Raw genomic sequence first — 20711 nt, forward strand, 5'->3', positions numbered from 1 at the left:
CAGGTGCAGGTTCATGTGATAGGCAATTCTGAGTGTCACCCCGAAACTATGTACCATTGACAGGAGAAACCATGCTTGAGCTGAAGCCTGGAGAAAGCAAGAAGTTCTTTCTCAAGTGCTTTTTCCAAAATGTCCCCTGAAAAGTGTCAGAGTGATGGGTTGAATAATACAGCATTATCACCTAGTATTACCACTTCCTTTATAATTTCATGGGAGGAAGTTACATTGATTAATACATGTATCTGGAAATTTTGATATCATTTTGAATAGTCACAAATGGAGTTTTTAATTACCATGAATTAATATTCAGTCTGTCTTTTGATGGGCTGGTAAGTAGACAGTTGATGATTAGTTGTTTAAACATGATACAGTGTTGTTCTACTTTGATCATTGTTCTCATAATGGAATAACTAATAAAAACTATTGCCTCAAAATATTGAAGACTCAAGGTAGTATATACTCCCAAAGCTGCTATTCTAGTCAGCATTGAACTTTTAAAATCAAAGCACAGTCTGTTCGCTACAATCTACCCCATGACTCTGACACCAGAATTGCAATGGCTGTGTGGCCAGAGGAAACACACATTGTTCTTTCTACATGGTGCATTTGATGGAGATAACTGGTGAAAGGTTTTTGGAAGCAAAGTCCAAATAGAATTGCCAAAAATAAGAACAATGTTTTTCCTAGCTGATAATAAATTCTGCTGCTCAGCTTAGGGCAACCATTCCTGACCCAGAGCAGAATAGTCCAACTGCACTGGAAGGCGGCACATGGTATGTGTTCTTTGAAACATGCTAGCTTGTTTGAATACAAATTTTATGTTTGTGTCTGTATGTTATATTTTCAGTGCAATTGAATTTGTATTTTACGTTATGGCTGCTTGTTTGTTGAAGCCCATAGTCTTATTTGTTTATTTATTGTGGAAGGTATTGGGTGCGTTTTGAGTGGAATTAAAGGATATTCAGTAATTATTTCACTGGACATGACAATACTTAAATGTAACTGGGTATCCATATCATTTCACAAAGTAATTAGTTAAGGAAAATATAACATGAACAGTCCCATAGGATATAAAATTAAATTTAAAAATTTTATCTCAACAATCTACACATATATCGTCATTAAATCAGAAACCTACAATATGATTAAAACTATGTCACAGGGGCTGGAGAGATGGCTCGTCAGTTAGGAGTACTGACTACTCTTCCAAAGGATCAGGGTTCAGTTTCTAGCACCCACATGGCAGATCCAGGGGTTCTGACACCGTCACAATACATACATTCAGGCAAGCATCTATACATCAAATAAATAAACAAATCTTACAAAAAACAATGTCACAAACAGACACAGCAATTTTCATCAAAATAATGTTAAGTGCATTTTCTGATGCTTGCTTCTCTTCTTTATGTTGCTTTGTGTATTTCATTTACTAGCCTGTTCCTCATGAGAATAAGGCCCTTCCTTTCTTTGTGGTATGATTTCCCATCACATTAAGCATGATGTTTTGATCTGTGTTAATTGGGGCTATTCCAGCCCTGTGGTCATCTATGACAAAGAGGGATGTAATGTTACACTACAATACAAAAGCATGCATTGACTTACCAGAGTTAATTTTTAGCTTCATTTTAAACAAATGGTTTAATTTGTTTGAAAAAAATATATTATTTAGCCACAAAGATGCTAAGGCACAAAACAACCAGGCTCAGGTTCATGTGACAGGCAGTTTTGAGTGTCACCCTGAAACTATGTACCATTGACAGGAGAAACCATGCTTGAACTGAAGCCTGGAGAAAGCAAGAAGTTCTTTCTCAGGTGCTTTCTCCAAAATGTTCCCTGAGAAGTATCAGAGTGATGGTGTTTACTTGTTTAAACAGGACATTCTTCTTTGGCACTTAAACTCAAGATGTAGTGCCTTGTGGCAAACTTCTTCTTATTAAATCAAATCACTCAGGCAAAGCATAGCCTGAATGTTATTATTCTGTTTAACAGAGTGGACCCCAGATCAGAGCAAGGCCTTTCTCCATATATATTTGAAGAGATTCTACAAAACCCAGCTTTGATAGTAAAAAATTATAAATGGACCATGTGGAAGTAGGATTAATAGAAATGTTACTATCAGTGATACCATATATATACTTCCTTTAAGCTACAAAAAAGTGGGAAGAAGCTACCAAAACAAACCTAAGAAGTCAAATACAGTTTAACGTTGCAACTTTTATGGTTCCCATTTCTGATAAATATAGCTTAGTGTATATGAAAGGAATAAATAAAATTTTTAAGATCATTTGATTTTTATGTATGAGTATGTGCCTGAATGTATGTGTGTGTATTGTGTATGTGCTGGAGTCCACGGTGTTCAGAAAATGGCATTGGAATTGGAGTTACAGGAGAATGTGAACTGCCACAAAGGTGCTAGAAACTGAAAGTGGGCCCACTGCAAGAGTAGCAAACACTTATAAGTTATGTCTCCAGCTCCAAGAAACATGCAAATAAATAAATAATCATGCATTTAACACTTGAAAGGCATCTCGTTATAAACACAAAATATTTTAAATTAGTAAGTGCTGAAAATATTTTTACACTGAATGTTTATTAAATACAGCAGATGTCTTCAGAATACCTTCAAAAGACTGAAAGAAAACTACTTTTATAATTCTATTTATGCAATAAATTTAACCAAAAATTATAAAGTAAGTATTTTGGATGATCAAAGTAATCCTACGTAGAACTTCTGAGCTATTAGACACGTACCTAGAAAATAAAATGGCAAGCATATGGGCTAACCTACACTATTTTCCCTATTTCAAAAGTAACAAAATTTGAGCATGGTTTAAAAATAAACACACGGACTATAAACTTAGAATATTAGAAACCAAATATAACCCAATTTAAGAAGATTGTCTTTGTCAAAAACCCAAGCATTTTCAGACAGGATTTAAAAAAATCAATAATGTAGTTGATACAAAAAGAGGCTATAGCAAAAACTGCTAATGAAAAAAGTAAAATGCTGTTTCTTTGATCATCTTTCCTGTTGAAAAGGTTTGCCATTTTGTTTCAAATTTCTTTCTATTCTTCCCTCTTATTTAGTACCTAGAGCTCTTATGTTTGGGTTATTTTTATAATATATTGTTAAATTCTTCCAGCCTATTGCTTATATTTCAGTACTTATTCTGCTACAAGTTTAGTTGTGTATAGGTTAGTAACTAGGATAGCACCATAGATATTCTAGAGTTATTTTTTTCAAACTTTTACTTTGTAAAATTGTTGTTAATGTTAAAGTTTGCTATTTAAGCACATGCCACTGTCTGTTCTTACTCCTCATCTTTCATAGACGTTAAATAAAAATAGATATATGTGACTTTAAATAACAAAAAATTAAGAAATGTGTATTAGATAGATTTAGCAAAGTGGAAAGTCATTCTATAATTTTTTTCACACTTGGACTAGAAATATGTCTTAAGTTAGAGTTCTTTGCTAGCAAACCTAAGTTCCAGGTTTATCTTCACAGCTACAATAAAATGGGGTGAGGGTTGATTAATATTGAAAGTTATATTATCTTTTTATTTTAATTTATTTTTTAAATTTCATTTTACATTCCATCCACAGTTCTTTCCCCATCCCTCCTCCCATGCTCCTCTGACCTTCTGCCTCCCTACCTACCCCTGATGCCTACTCCTCCATCCAACCCCCCCATCCACTCCTCTCAATGGGTAAGGGCTCCTTTGGGAGTCAACAAGTCTGACACATTAAGTTGGGGCAGGACCAAGCTCTCCCCACTGCATTAAGACTGAGGAAGGCATCCAACCATAGGGAATGGGCTCCAAAAAGCTACCTCATGCATCAGGGATAGATTTTGGTCCTACGGCCAGGTACCTCACAGATAGTTCAAGCTTCACCACTGTCTTCCACATATTGAGGGTCTAGTTCAGTTTCATGGAGTCTCCACAGCTGTCAGTCTAGAGTTGCTGAGTTTCCACAAGCTTGGTTCAGTTGTCTCTGTAGATTTCTCCATCATGATCTTGACCTCCCTTGCTCATTTATTCCCTCCTTCCACTCTTGGATTGGATTTCTGGAGCTCAGCCTTGTGCTTAGTTGTCGCTCTCTGCATGTGGTTCCTTCATTTCCCGAATAAAGGCTCTAAGATTGTAGTTGGGGTACTCACCAATCTGATTACAGGGGAAGTACAGTCTGGTTCTCTCTCCCCTATTGTATGTATTATTGCTGGGCTCATTGTTGTGGATTCTTGGGGACTTCCCTATACCAGGTTTCTCCCTAACAGGACAGTGGCTCTCTCTATCAAGATCTTTCTTTCATTGCCTTCCCACTCTGTCCCTCTCCCGACTCTACCACCTGGTTCTCTCATGCTTTCATTTCCCATCCCTCCTCTTTAACGCCCCCTTCCCCACTGCTAGTTTACCTGGGAGATCTCATCTAATTCCCCTTCCCTGGGTGATTCATGTGTCCCTCCTTGTTACCTAGCTTCTCTGGAGCTGTGGATTGTAGTCTGGTTATTTTTTGCTTTACACTTAATATCCACTTTTTTTATGAGTGATTACATACCTTGTTTGTCTTTCTGAGTCTGGGTCACCTCGCTGAAGATGTTTTTTTCTAGCTCCATCCACTTGCCTACAGATTTCATGATGGCATTGTTTTTCACAACTGAGTAATACTCCATTGCATAAATGTGCCATATTTTCTTTATCCTTGCTTCAGGTGAGGAGCATTTAGGCTATTTCCAGGTTCTGGCTATTAGAAATAATGCTGTTGTGAATATTGGTCAAGTGTCCCTGTGGTCTATTTGCATATCCTTTGGGTATATGCCCTGGAGTGGTATTGCTGGGTCTTGATGTAGATTATTCCCATTTAACCATTTGGAAAGTACTGAATTAAATTATTCCAAAATTTTTTTCATTGTTAAAATTTTACAACACTTGATTTATTTCCCTTTGGCATCATACATCCATGAGAAATGAATGCTATTTAAATATGTGGATTAAACTGAGCACTGGAACCAAATGTCTTTATTAATCACTAGAGAAAATAATATGTTTTAGGAAAAAACCCTGAATTCCAGTGACTTACAAATGTCAAATTTGATTTTCATGTTCATCTAAGATCAACAAGGAGATTCTTAGAAGTCTCTTCACCATCAAAAGAAAGAAATGAAATGAAAATGAAAAGTTCATCTTGACATGTGCAGTTTTGGAGGCCTCTAAATAAAACGTTTGTTCCCATTATGCTCTCATCTTTTTTATTGATTCAGTTTGACTCGGTGATAAGCTAATATGATATTTAAAATTATTTCACTAGAATCTTAACCCTTATATTTTACATAAATGATTCAGAGGAAAATTTGAAAGTAGGAGGAAAAGTTGCATTTTCAGAAAGCAAACTGGTGAGTTATGTTGTAATAGAAGAGGTGGTACAGCTGGTTCAGGACATCAGGGTGGTGTACCCAGTCCACCATCAGTCACCTTGGAGATCATATCACAATACTGACAGATATCTGCTGTGTACCGCACCCAGTTCGCGAGCTTTGGGCAAGGGGGCTAGAGGTTAAAATACACAGACACACACAGACAGAGAGACAGCGACACGGGTCATCCTTGAATTCCCCAAGAATGCCCCCTTTATTGTGTTCAGGGACAGATTATATAGAGATAGTCACAACCCAGCCAAACCCACCAGAAACCACTCTCCTGCCATCAGGAACTCCTGAAGGTCTCCTGCTCAGAGCAGCTGTAGGCACTCAGATCAGGGGAAAACAAGTTGTTTACAAGAAATTCAGGATCTGGGGTCTCACTGCTCCCAACAGACATCATATTTGGAGAATTATATAAGGTTTTAAGAGTGAATATTAAAAGGATGAGATTATAGAAAACTATAAAAGTCTTAATTCTAAATAAAAGTTTTTGATAAAACTGTAATTGTTGTCCACAATACATAGGCGATTTCATTTCACAATAGTTTACCAAATACCTCTGAGTAATGGTAGGAAATGAAACAGAAGGCTCCACAAAGTTATGATGTTGTGAAGAACGATTAATAAAATTCAAAGAGAACTCTCCTCTATGATGATGACTGGGTAACATACTGATTTATTCATATACAGAACATCATTAAGAATCATTTTATTGACTAGCAGTGTTTTGTTATTCCCTAGACCTCTGGGCTATCTGGTCTCTGGTCATTGGTTACCCAAGCAATGTTGGGTATGGGTTCATTTTTCTAAAGTGTACCTTAGATCAAATCAGAAACTGGTTGGCTATTCCCACAGTTCTATGCCACCATTGCCCTAGTATACATTGTAGGTTTACACTCTCACCAGCAATGGAGGAGTTCCCCTTGCTCCACATCCTTGCACTCATGAGCTATCATTTACATTATCGATCGTAGCCATTCTGACAAATGTAAGATCGAATCTCATGATGGTTATGATTGCATTTCCTTGGTGGCTAAGGATGTTGAATACTTCTACTTTTTGAGTTTTCTTTAAAAAAATTGAGAATATATTCTTCTCTCTTAAAATACAACCTGATCATAGCTTCCTCTCCCTCCACCCTTCTCACCAAGATCCACTCCCCCCTTGTCTCCTCTTCAGAAAAGAACAGGCCTTCTAGAGACAATAACCAAGCAGGACAAAGCAAGATACAATAGACATGGCAAAGGCCCTCATATCAAGGCTGGGTGAGGCAACTTTATAGGAAGAAAATTGTCAAGAGCAGGCCAAGCAGTCAGAGATACACCTTTACCCACTAACAGCCATAATAAATAAGCAGAGAACCCAATGCAAATGCATGTAGGTTCTGTGCTTACCACTTCAGTGTTCAGCCCCTGTGAGCCCTGCTTAGCTGATTTGGTGCCAAGAACATTTCATCAATCATTTCTCAGCAATCTGAGAACCTTCTGTTGAAAATGCTCTGTTTAGATCTGCATGACATTTTTTTTTAAATTACATTATCTGGTGTTTGGATATTTAGTTTCTTGAGTCCTTCATATAATTTGGCTATTAAATAGAAGACTTTATATTGGATGTGGAGTTGCTAAAACTCTTTTTCTATTCTTGTAGCTGCCAGTTTGTCCAATTGCCAGTTTGTTTTTTATCTTCAAGAAACTTTTCAGTTTCCTGAGTTCCCATTTATTAAGTGTTAATCTTAGCGCCTGTTCTATCAAGTTCAGTTCAGAAAATTATCTTCTGTTCCAATGATTTCAAGGCTATTCCTCACTGCTGATGTCTTTAATCCATTTGGACTTGAGTTTTGTGCAGGGTGAAAGATATGGTTCTGTTTGCACTCTTCTGCACTCTGACCTCTAGTTTGACCAGCCCAATTTGTTAAAAATACTTTCTATTTTCTGACCTATTTATAAAAAAAATAGTTTCAATGTGGGTTTGGGTTTATGCCTGTGTGTTTAGTTGATTCCATTGATCAGCATGTCTGTTTTCTTCAATACTACATGGGTTTTATTACTATAGCTCTGTAGTACAAAGTTATATCAGTGACAGTGTTACCTCCAGCAGTTCTTTTATTTTTCAAGATAGTTTTGATATGCTGGGTTTTTTTTTCCTCATGATGTTGAGAATTTGCCTTTAAAGTCTGCAAATAACTGTGCTTAAGTTTTGATGGAGATTACACTGAATCTTTAGTTTGCTTTTGTTTTACATTAACAGTAAAAATGGCCTTTTTTTTACTATGTTAATCCTTCTGAGCCATGAACATGGAGATCCTTCCATCATCTGATATATTCTTCAACTTCTTTTTTCAAAGACTTGAAGTTTTTGTTGTACAACTCTTTCACTTGCTTGGTTAGATGTACCACAAGGTGTTTTCTACTATTTGAGACTATTGTTAAAGTTGTTTCCCTGATTTTTTTTCTCAGTGTGTTTGTCATTTGTATCTAGGAGGGCTGCTAATTTTTCAGGGTTCATCTTGTTTCCAGTCACTTCACTGAAGATATTTGTTAGATGTAGGAGTTCCCTGGTAGAATTTTTCAGTCCACTTATTTGTACTCTGATATAATCTTTAAATAATTGTACTTTGACTTTTTCTTTTCCATTTTGTACCTCTTTGATCTCCACCATTTTCCTTACTGCTCTAACTAGAACTTTAACTACTTTATTGATTAGATATAGAGAGGTAGTACGCTGTGTAATGTTCTTGATTTTAATGGACTTGCAGTAAATTTCTCCCCATTTAGTTGATTATACAAGTAATTACTACTACTGGGTATCATATTGTAAAGTAAAACTTCAGAAATTTTGCTGGAATAAAGAATACACTGATTTTTAGTAGATATATTAACAAATTCTTCCATTGTCAATCATTACATGAGCCTAATTAACTTGGTCTCCCTGGTCCTGTGTGTATGTTTTTGTGTGTATTGCAAAGCTTAGAATTGACTATAATATATATTTTCTGAGACTGTTTTCATTTATTAAAAATGGGAACATAATTCATATCAATATCTGGATAATATCTGGAACTTAGTGTATGTCTGCTATAGCCGTTTACTGAGAACAAAAGAGACTTTACCAATCATTTGCTAGGCCTATGAATATTATATATTAAGTACATCTTAATAAAATTTGGTTTAGAATGGTGAATTGTAAATATTAATATACATATAATGCAAATCAATCAGTTCAATAATGTAATCTCAAAACTGTCATGCATAAACATTTCCTAGTTTTACCTGGGTTATAAATGTTGACTAAAAATGTTCTTTTAGTTGAGTACTTGGGTCATGGGAATAACATGAAATATCATAGAAGCTTGGAATTGTCTGGGAAATATGAAAAAGTCTAGTTTTCTTTAGTAGAGTGTTCATGCAGTTTGTCGGGGGAAGGAGCAAAGAAGAGCATCAGTATTGAGAGAGGAATAATTAAACCTGTATCAGTCTTGTTATTCTTCTCAGGTCTGATACGTTCTCCTTTATTCTCCTTAATAAGTGATAGTACCTTCAAAAACCTAGATGTTTAGAATTTCTCTTTTTCTTGCTATTAGGCAACTGTGGACCATATTGTTTGTAATCCTTTACAGTTTATAAATAACTAGTACTTGAATATTGATTCACGTTAGTTTTTATTTCATTGTTCTCTTTCCCCTTTTCTTTCTAATTTTTATTTTTCAGGAATAAAGTGGTTGTTAGAAAAAAACACTAAAAACATCATAGCAAAATGAAGTTCTTCCTTCTGCTTTCCTTCATTGGGTTCTGCTGGGCTCAGTATGACCCACACACTCTATACGGACGAAGCTCTATTGTCCACCTGTTCGAGTGGCGCTGGGTTGATATTGCCAAGGAATGTGAGAGATACTTAGCTCCTAATGGATTTGGAGGGGTGCAGGTAATATTTGTTCACAATTTAAATGCAGAGTTCACTGTGCATATACAAAATTGTTTTCTATTATATTTTTGATTATTTTTAGCAATGTTTTACTTCATATGTAACTTTCTTGAGGAAGAAAAAAGTTTAGGGGATGGTAAGTTTGTGTCTTGTTTTAGGACAGCAGGAGGCCCTCTCCATTGTGCTGTCAATGTTTTTAGTGGTTCTAAAGAATTGGTCTTCAAGTACACAACTTAAGAATTGCAGAATCATTCATATTTTCCTAAAGGGTTTGTTTGTTTGTTTATTTATTTATTTAAAGGGTTAAGTAAACTATAATCTGATAATCTTGGTTGTTTTATTTGTAGGTCTCTCCACCCAATGAAAATCTAGTAGTTAACAGTCCTTCAAGACCTTGGTGGGAAAGATACCAACCAATTAGCTACAAAATATGCTCAAGGTCTGGAAATGAAGATGAATTCAAGGATATGGTGACTAGATGTAACAATGTTGGGGTAAGTGAAGTCATATTTCCTTTGAAGTCATTGTTTGAAAAACCAATTTCAATCTTGTATTTCCTATTCTTCTTGAGAAAAATGCTTCATACTTTAATTTTTGTTTATATTTTAGTTATAGCTCAAAAGTAACTACCGCTTTATGGCCATGAAAATTTCTTTTATATAAACCATTTATAGAAGAACACTTATAAAAAACAACTTAGTCTATTAATCCTCACAATCACACTCATTTTCTACTATTCCTTTTTCTAGTCAGGAATTAGAAATTTCAGATTTAATATTTACTGCCATTTTATGATATATAACTATTTCTCCGTTTAATATAGATCAGTATCTACCTTGTTTCCCCTTCAGATATTAAAAATGACTCAAATTACTCCTTTTAAAATCAATAATGTCCAAATTTTAATACAATTCTAGTTTTCTTTAAAATAGTACTTTTCATTTGATTTTATAGTGATAACAGTTTCTGGCTTTCCACTTATCTGTTCTGTAAATCTTCAACTAAATATTAGAGCTGTTTGTGATCTTCATTTTACATTGGTTTTCTTTCACACATGACTTTTTGTATTGTCTAAGATTAAACTATAATGTATCCATATCTATATATCTATCCATCCTTTATCTGTCCTCTATCTATCTATCTATCTATCTATCTATCTATCTATCTAATCTATCTCTCTATTTATCATCTATCTATTTATCTATCTATACATCTATCTCATGCTTTCTGTAAAGTTTAAGTACACACATTTTGTGTCTGTAAATTAAACTGAAGCACACACTTTTCTCTTCCAGGTCCGTATTTATGTGGATGCTGTCATAAATCATATGTGTGGAGTAGGGGCCGAAGCAGGAACAAGCAGTACATGTGGAAGTTATTTCAACCCAGGAACCAGGGACTTCCCAGCAGTTCCATACTCTGGTTGGGATTTTAATGATGGCAAATGTACGACTTCAAGTGGAGGTATTGAAAGCTACAATGATGCTTCTCAGGTGAGGAAGATAATCAGAATTTAAAAAAAAATCTGCCCTCAGTATTTACATAGATCTTTTAGAATACTATTTAAAACACAGTTTAGAATCCTTAGTAAACATATTACTAAAATCTAGAAATGCAAATCAGTTTTTAGAAAGCTTCTCCTAGTTATTTAATGGCTCAAGGAAAGTGCTTTAAATATTAGAATTTCTGGTTTTTTTTTACCACATTAAAAGAAAGAAAGAAAGACAAGAGAGAGAAAGAAACAAAGCATTTTCTCAATCAACTAATAATATTAACTACTTTATTTCCCCATAGTTCAGTCTTCATAATAGAAAATCTTAAGGTGTATTCACAGTAGATTGTGAATGTTCCCAGTTTCCCATGAACAGGATTTATGAAACTTCCTATAGACATGAATACGCGAAGAGTCAAAAAGATTCTCAGGTGACAGGTAACATTTGAAACAATAACCATTTTGTCTTCCTTGCTTATTTGTTTGTTTCAATAGGTCAGAAATTGTCGTCTGACTGGCCTTCTGGATCTTGCACTTGAGAAAGATTATGTTCGTGGCAAGGTGGCTGACTACATGAACCATCTCATTGACATTGGCGTGGCAGGGTTCAGACTTGATGCTTCTAAACACATGTGGCCTGGAGACATAAAGGCGATTTTGGACAAACTGAATAACTTAAATACACAATGGTTCTCTGAAGGAAGCAGACCTCTCATTTATCAAGAGGTAAAGTAATCCCTATATGTGCATATGTAAATGACATCATTTTTATTAACCAAAAGATGGATGGAAGATTTTATTAAACACAATTTCAATAGGTTAATGTCTGAGTGCCTTATGAAATGTGCAATTTATTTAACATTTTTATTGGGTGATAATAGGTTTAATTCTTTACTAAAATAAGAGTCTAAGGGAGTGTAGAAAATTTGTGTAGCCTGTGACATTATTGGGTCATTTAATGTATACTCGGAAACAATTATGCAAGACAGAAAATCTTGTCATTGACTTCAGCAAGTCTTTCTAAATTTAACTCTTGTCTGAGGTATGAAGTGTGTAAATTTAACTCTTGTCTGAGGTATGAAGTGTGTAAATTTGGGTAAATGGATTAATATTTCTGTTCACATTTTTCATGTGAAGAGGTTAGAATTGTTTTTTATTTGATTTCATTGGAAAACTAAATAAATTTGTAAGTGTTGACATTGTTTATTTGACAGATAGTAATTTGTATGAATTTCTAAATTTTCAATTATATGTTAAATTGAACTATGTCAGCCTTCCTTATTGGACAAAAAATGGCACTGACATTAAGTTTCTTTCAATAGTGATGCATACGTTTTATAAAGAATAAAATAAAATCAGTTAAAGCATCAAAGACATAAAAAATTTATAGGATATTAATATTACTTTACCCAACTGACAGTTTTCCCCCTTTATCTCTACTAGGTGATTGATCTGGGTGGTGAGGCAGTGACAAGTTCTGAGTACTATGGAAATGGCCGTGTGACAGAATTCAAGTATGGAGCAAAACTGGGCAATGTTATCCGCAAGTGGAATGGAGAAAAGATGGCCTATTTAAAGTAAATATACACCATTTCTCATTAGATTTTGGTAATTATAATCTTCTAAAATCAGACATTTCTTTAAAACCATTTTACTCATAAATAAAGCTATAATGTGGCCATTTTGTTCTACTTATATATTGCAATAATTAATTTGAAATGTTTAACTGTTTATAATATAGAGTGCAATATTCAATCTTATTTTGTTTTTCATTTTATATAATGTGATATGGAATTTTTACCCTTTATCTATATTACAATGTTACAGGAGCAATGTGAATGAAAAGCAAATAAGAGCATACATAGAATCATGAAACATGTTAGACAATTATATATGTGTTGTATATGCACATACCTAGAAGAAATTTTTCCTGTGGAATAATCACTTAGCTTGAGAATCAGTAGTTAAATGTAAATAGATTTAACTTTCTATTTACTAGTTAATCTAAGTAGAAAGAGATACAGATTTAGGGTAACCTAAAGGTGTTGTAAAATAATAATATATTCATATTTTTTTAAAAAAAATAGGAACTGGGGCGAAGGTTGGGGTTTCATGCCTTCTGATAGAGCCCTGGTCTTTGTGGACAACCATGATAATCAGCGAGGTCATGGGGCTGGAGGATCATCCATCCTGACCTTCTGGGATGCTAGGTAGGCAAAACCATTCTTTGATGATTTGTTACTTGCACTTTAGTGATTGCAAGTTTTCTATTCTTCTGTTATAATATTATTTTTTAATTTTCAGACTCTATAAAATGGCAGTTGGATTTATGTTGGCTCATCCTTATGGTCTCACACGAGTAATGTCAAGTTATTACTGGCCAAGATATTTTCAGAATGGAGATGTAAGTTTGAATACATTTTTTCTAAGAAAAGGGAAGCAGTCATGTTTCAATTTTACATAAAATTTTTTCATAAAATACATGCCATCAAATATTTATTTACTGTAATGTTAGCAATATAAGCTTATTACGGAAGTATCCACTGCTTTGTCACTATGAAAAAAACCTTGAAAATTATAGAACAAGGTACATAAAGCAAAACACAGGCATCTAATCTTACTTACCTTGTCAATTTGATATGGAGATTATGCATGGTAATACCTTTAAAGAAGGGAAACAAGTTTGCTTAATGCTATACTGGAGTTCTGCCTCATCTCGGGCATTGCACCAGCCAGGGCTGAAAGAGGATAGTTGAAGGACAGCTCATTTATTAGGAGGAAGCAGCTGATAGTTATAGCCCAAGAAGAATAGCCAGTTGGAATCACGTGGTGGTATACCTTTGGGGCCAGGAGAAGGAACCTCATAAGGTCATGTAGAAAAGAACGGATATTTTAGTGGTCAGATAAATGGCAACCAGTCCTCATGGCCTTGGAGATGCACGAACTTATCAGTTGCTACGTGCACCAAGGCACTACACCCAGGGATGTCTATCTGCTGAGGTCTGTTAGCATCTGAGCAAGGCAGGGGATGGGTGTGGAGTTGAAGGAAGAAGTGGCCAAATCTTACCTCTCAGACTGAGAAAAATCTAGGTTTCAGGCATACTTCAACATCTTAGCTTCAGGCCAGTCCTGTAGTTTAAAACTTGACCAAGATAAGTATTTGCTAAGTACTTTTAAATTTTTCAATGGAATGAAAAGAAATCATTCAGTTTAACTGAGTTTATCTAAAAAATATGCTTACAAAATTATGTTAAACTAAGCAAAAACATTTGAAGACTCATTCAGGAAATCTAAGGATTGCAAAATATTTTGCAATACATTAATCTGAACAATTTCAAAAAGCAGTAACGGTCTAGGGAGATGACTTAGAGGGTAAAACTCTTGCAGGAGGGACAAGGGTTCAGTTCCTTGACATCTTGCAATGCTGAGAAGTTTGTCTTCTCACCTTTAACACAATTGCCCAATACGTGGGGATCACAGATTTCTGGACAACCAAAACGGCTAGCTCTAGGTTTAGGAGAGAAACCCTTCCTATATTGACAATGGAGAGAATGCTTGTTCAGTTGCTTCAGGAAGATGTGTAAATGTGTTGACAATCATGAAATGCATATTAAAACTTTTGAAAATTTATTACAGAATATCAGGATAAATTTATTAGTACTTTTATTTAAAAGATTGTATGGAACATACACTAACATAAATTTGGAAATTTATTATACTTGTTAAAGAATTTTACAGACATCATATTTTTATAACAACAAACTGTTATTTCTTTTTTATAAATGATGAAATTTAGGCCTAGAGATCTTACGTATGTTTAATGAGTTTTTTTAAAATCATTGGTACTGAAACCTTTTCTTTAATCCTTATCTTTCTGGTACAAATGCTCTTACCACTTTTGTGACATTAAAGAAGTAAGAGAGATAATAAGAAGTTATTGCATGAAAAGGCTCTGAGTGAATAAAAATGTGTAATTCTTTGAAATATGGCTCTAGAAAAATATGGTATATATACTCAAATAGGAAGAACTCAGTAAAGGTCTGTATAAATGTTGAAAACGTTAGACACTAAGTACATACTTTAGAGACTCAAGTAGCAGAATTTTTTTTTAGTTTAGTGCAATGGAAATGAGAATATGCATGTTAAAATCCTGAAAATTTTCTCTTTAATTAAGGATGTCAATAATTGGGTTGGACCACCAAATGACAATGGAGTAACCAAAGAAGTGACGATTAATGAAGATAGCACTTGTGGCAATGGCTGGGTCTGTGAACATCGATGGCGCCAGATAAGGTTGGGAGTGTCCCCTACAGATCTTGTCTAATAAGAGAATTGTTTAACTTTTTGTTTTAAATTGTTGAATATAAAGGGTACGAGCATTTTACGTGATATTGTGCTTTTAGGAACATGGTTGCCTTCAGAAACATAGTCGGTTTTGAGCCTTTCTCAAACTGGTGGGATAATGGCAGCAACCAAGTAGCTTTTGGCAGAGGAAACAAAGGCTTCATTGTCTTTAACAATGACGACTGGTAAGTGGAAATCAATTAAAGTAGGATTGTATATTCTTATATTTTTAGACACTTCCGTTCACTTCCTGTTCATTTGTAGCTGAAAATATTTGCATTGATAGATTTAAATAAGTATAGTGACTTGAAAACTAGAAAAAATGATGCTTGTTCTTAACTTGTTTCTACATTTTTGTAGATTCCAAGTAGAGTTTTGGTATTGTTCTTTATGTATTCTTACACTGTCATGTGCATATATTCTCACTCATACACTCATCTGTACAAAGCATATACACATTCAATAAAAATCTTAAAAATCAGCAACAAATATGGACATTATTTTCAAAGTACATCCCCATTTCCTAGCTCTGTATCACAATTATTTCTTTTTCTGTTCCCTTGTTATATAATCTTAAATTCTCTGCCTTTGTGTGATGATTAGTTTCAATGCATTTGTATACTTGGTATGGCTGATGGTTTTCCTCAGGAGGCAGTTGAGTTTGGTTCTACAGATTCCAAAGATTGGCCTTCCATTTTTGATCCATGCTTCTTTTTTTTTCTCCTTTAATATTTTCCTATGTATACAACTAGACTTAGAGAATCTCAGTGCAAGTAGTTGAAAATCTCAGTTGCAAGGTTTTTTTTTCTCATTTGGATTATTTTATTAGTTTCTCTTTTGATACTGTGATTAAATAGCAGGAACAAGTCAACTTACAGAAGAAAGATTTCATTTGGGCTTGCAAATCCAGGGGTTAGACTTTGTGAAAGTAAGGCACGAAGGCAGGAGCCCTGATGGCTTACACTATGAACCACAGTCCAATACAGAAAGAGCTCATTAGAAAATGTAGGAGTGTTTTTTTCTCAAGGTCTACTTTCAATGACACAATTTCTCCAATTATCTACCTATCTATTTATCTATATCTATCTATCTTGATTCTAAGTTTTATTTTTATAGTATCAAGTTTAGGAAATTATTTAATATGGAGATAGTCTGTTTTCTTGAAGTTGGCTTTGTTGAACTTGACTTTTTACTTTTACTTTTTCAGGTCTTTGTCAACAACTTTACAAACTGGTCTCCCTGCTGGCACATATTGTGATATCATTTCTGGAGATAAAGTTAATGGCTATTGCACCGGAATTCAAGTCTATGTTTCTGATGATGGCACTGCACAATTTTCTATTAGTAACTCTGCTGAAGACCCATTTATTGCTATCCATGTAGAATCAAAAATATAAAATTTAAAATAAATACATACTGAGAGCATCAAAAAAATCATTTGTATTTTTTTCTTTTGCATAATTTAATTTTTATACTTCAGCCACATTTAGTAAAATCTATTACAGCAATAAAACTGAATTGGTAAAAAAGCGCATTAAAATTGTACATAAATTTAAGAAAGTTACATACAGGTTTTTAATATATTTTAGAAGATTATCTTTCAATTATTTGTCAAAGGCAATTCCCAGATTTAAGATGTTGTCCTGTCAAACATACTGTTTTATCACAAGCACCATTTGTTTCATAGTCCCCTAATGTCTCTTCTTTATTGAATATATTTTTCATAATTTCATATATAAAGTATATGTGTATATATAATTATTTTTATCTTATTCACTCACTTATCTTCCATTATTTTCTTCCATTTTCTACCAGATGCCGTTTTCTTCCTGACAAATCACTTACTCCTCCATTTTTTGTCTTCTCTTTTTAAAGGTCTAATGTGTAAATTTCCAGCCCTCCATACTGCTTATTTTGTTGACTCTGAAGAAGTCTTGCCTTAGAGAATTCCTTTTAAGACCTGGAAATTACTTTAGTGACTTTGTCTTTTCAAGCAAATGTGCATTTCCATGCACTGAAGCCTGTGAAGTGTGGAACAACCCCTTTAGGACAGCTCTTTTATTTGTTCCAGTCATTAAGGCTTTTCCTTAAGGATTACAATTGCTTTTCATGAACTGGCCTTATCTGTAGTTTGTGAGCCATTTATCCTCCAAAACTGAACATTTTAAATATATATCTTTCTACTATATTTATTGTTCTTTTCTATATGGACCTTGATTAGAATGGCAAGAAAAATTATTCTGTAAGCCCCCGTCTCTGGTCTCCATCTTTGGAGGCACCGTCCCTGTGCCCACCAAGTCTCAAGATCAATCCCTTCCTGGAAAAGGGTCAAGATGAGCCCACCAAAATCTTGACCATGCCCTCAGTCCATTTAAACTGCCTCCCTGGAAAGTTTCCTCGTGGTCTCTTTACCTTCCTCTTGATGGTCACATTAGCGGCCTCCCGGTTTCCCCTTGGGGCCACTGGAGAGTGCAGGAATCCCATTAAACCTGAATATTTTAAAATTTGGTTTGTTGTGATTTGTCTTGATTGGGATTTTTGTATTGGCAAAGAGTTCGCTTTAGGAAAAATTCCTATGGAGGTCCCACTGGGTAGGGCGGCCTTTCCATGTGGCCCTAGGCCATGTGTCAAAAGCCCCTAGTCCACAATCTGACCTCTCTACACCACGCTAAAAACGGGCCCCTGGACCTACAGCAGCTGCTTCTCGGTGAGTTCCTTTTTCTTATCTATGCTACAGGGTTTTGGGGGGACCCATTTGTATTTACTTTTGTTAATTATTGGACTCTTGTTGAAGCTGCGAGCTCACGCCAAGGGTTTGATCTCAGCAGCGGACAGACTGGCAAAACAGGGCTTGACTGAGGTGGGATTTGTTTGTTTTGGGACACCAAACATTCAATTTCCACAACCCTGTTGGGCCTGAGAGCTATTTTAGCGGACGGGCCGTAATAGATTTAGGCCACATGGTTGGGCATAGACTTTAAAATGGGCACTTGCAGTTCAAAGTCAGATCCACTGTCTCCCTTGGGATGCCTCTTACAAAATCTTTTAAAATTGGGCTTGTCTGACACAATTTGTCCCGAATGGCTAATTTCCCTATGCACTAAGATTTGGCCTCAGTATAATCTTGAAAATGGGATGTGTTGGTCACCAGAAGGAAGCCTTGAGCTTACTGTCGTCTGAGACCTAGAAAATTTTTGTCACCATAAGGACAAATGGGCAGATCTCACATACATCCATGATTTTGGGGCTCTGAGCTCCCACCCTTCCCTTAGTAGCCAGTGTCTCCCGGCACCAGTCTTCATCGCCAACTCTGCAATGCCTCCGAATTCCCAGTCATCTGGGAATTGGGACTCCCGACAATTCCAGCTGGAATATACAGCCAGAGGCACTGTCCCCTCCCATAACTCACTCAAACCCACACTACCCAACCCCTTCCTGTGGAGCAACATTTTCTACATTCCTTCCCCGACTCCTCCCATCCTAATCTGAAGGTTCAAGGTCAATTTCCAATTCCCCCCCCCCCCCCACCTTCCCCTCACCCTTCTACCTCGCCTCTCCGCCTTTGGACCCCCTCTGCATACTGAGCTAGCCCCTCCCAAGCCTCCCCAGTTTCCTCCCATACCAGATCTCACTGTAGCTCTGCCCTTTTCTGTCCTCTTAGGGAGGTGGCAGGAGTTGATGGCATTATGAAAGTTCATATTCCCTTTTCCAGATCTCTCTGAAAGAAAAGTGGCTAGATTCCTTTTCTACTAATCCTTCTGCTTATATCAAGGAGTTTTGTTATTTGTCCCAGACCTACAATCTTACCTGGCATGACTATTACCTCATCCAAGCTTCTACTCTCACTACTGAGGAGCGAAATAGAATTCAGGTAGCAGCTCCGTAATATGATCAACACTACAGTCCCTGTGGGAGAAGTGGCTGTGCTGGCCTCAGAACCAAACTGGGACTACCAACCTGGCCAAAGTGGCCAACAGAGGTGGAACATCATGGTCCTTTGTCTCCTTCAGGGTATGGAGATGGTCTCGGAAAAAGTAGTTAATTTTGACAAATTCCAAGAGATTACACAGCTAACAGATGAAAATCCAGCCATTTTTAAAAATCAGTTACAAGAGACCATGGTTTAATATACCAGGCTAGATCCAGCCTCGCCAGCAGGAGCCATGGTCTTCGCTACCCATTTTATTTCTCAGTCAGCACCAGATATTAGGAAAAAGTTAAGAAAGGTTGAGGAGTGTCCCTAAACCCCTATATGGGAATTGGTGAAAATGGTCTTTAAAATTGTTAATGCCCGAAAAGAAACAGCTGAGTCCTCCCAACAAACAAGACTACAACAGACAGGTACCTTACAGGCCCAGGCCTTAGCAGCCGCCCTAAGGCCACAGGAAGGGGGACAAAGAAAGCCAACAACAAGGCTCTACTCTGATAGAGCCCAGCATAAGTCAACCTCACAGGCAAGCTATTTCAAGTGTGGCCTAAATGGTCATGTGGCATAATATTGCACTATGCCTCCTCCGAGGTTATGTCCTATCTGCCAGCAACCTAGAGACTGGAAATCACAACGCCCCCATGCATGCTTGTCCTATATGCCACGCCATGGAGGTCCAGCCTCACCAACATCAGCAAGTGAAACTGTGCCAGCCCTCGAACTTCTCAGTCTTGCAGAGGATTGATGCTACCCAGATTTGGTGTATCCCGTAATCCTATCCGAGCCTAGGGTAGTGCTACAGATAGTGGGAGAGTCCATTACTTTTCTATTGCACACGGGAGCTACCTATTCGGTTCTAACTTCTCACTCAGGCTTTACATTCCCCTCACCAGTTTCAGTTATGGGGGTAGACATGACCTGTTCCTCCCCCACTTAAAACTTTGCCACTGCCCTGCATTCTTGCAGGACAATTTTTCTCTCATTCTTTCTTAATGATACCTGCTTGCCCAGCACATTTACTGGGTCCTTAGCCACTTTAGGGCCACACTCACTTTAGCCCCCGCTCACTCTTCTGAGTCACACATTCTTCTCACTTTAATAACAGCCTCTCAGGTTGCTGCCCCAGACTGTTCTGTCCCTACAATCCCTTACCCAGTAGACCCTCAAGTATGGGACACTTCTACTCCTGTGACTGCTACTCACTACCAGCCAGTGCTAGTTTGCCTTAAAGACCCTTCATCTTTCCCTTCCAGACCCCAGTCTCCTATTTCTGAAACTCACCACTGAGGCCTTAAGCCTATCATCACCCATCTCTTGTCTCAAGAACTTTTAATTTCTATCAACACACCTTGCAACACTCCAATTCTTCCTGTGTGGAAGTCCTCTGGCACCCACTGCCTAGTTCAAGACCTCTGCCTCATAAATGAGGCAGTCATTCCAGTTCACCCAGTGGTTAACAACCCTTCCAATCTTCTGTCTAACGTTCTTCTGCCACCTCCTACTTTACAGTTCTAGACCTAAAAGATGCCTTTTTCACTTTCTCTTTACACCTTGACTCATACTTCCTCTTTGCCTTCACCTGGGAGGACCCTGACTCCTGGTCC

The 20711-nt window shown here is 36.4% G+C and overlaps 1 protein-coding gene across 1 annotated transcript; it reads left to right on the forward strand.

The window, feature by feature from the left end:
* Nucleotides 1-724: 724 nt before the first annotated feature.
* Nucleotides 725-16613, forward strand: LOC121451512 (alpha-amylase 1-like). Its single transcript, XM_041657094.1, has 11 exons — nucleotides 725-773; nucleotides 9130-9343; nucleotides 9691-9837; nucleotides 10639-10836; nucleotides 11331-11561; nucleotides 12279-12412; nucleotides 12923-13045; nucleotides 13140-13239; nucleotides 15010-15128; nucleotides 15239-15364; nucleotides 16387-16613. Exons 2-11 carry the CDS (start codon nucleotides 9176-9178, stop codon nucleotides 16574-16576), a joined length of 1536 nt encoding a protein of 511 aa, XP_041513028.1. The 5' UTR covers nucleotides 725-773; nucleotides 9130-9175; the 3' UTR covers nucleotides 16577-16613.
* Nucleotides 16614-20711: the final 4098 nt, after the last annotated feature.

This window comes from Microtus oregoni, unplaced genomic scaffold (genome assembly GCF_018167655.1).
Source record: "Microtus oregoni isolate MIOR12 unplaced genomic scaffold, Mior012 000000F_ref0000247, whole genome shotgun sequence".
In the NCBI taxonomy this organism is placed as follows: Eukaryota; Metazoa; Chordata; class Mammalia; order Rodentia; family Cricetidae; genus Microtus; species Microtus oregoni.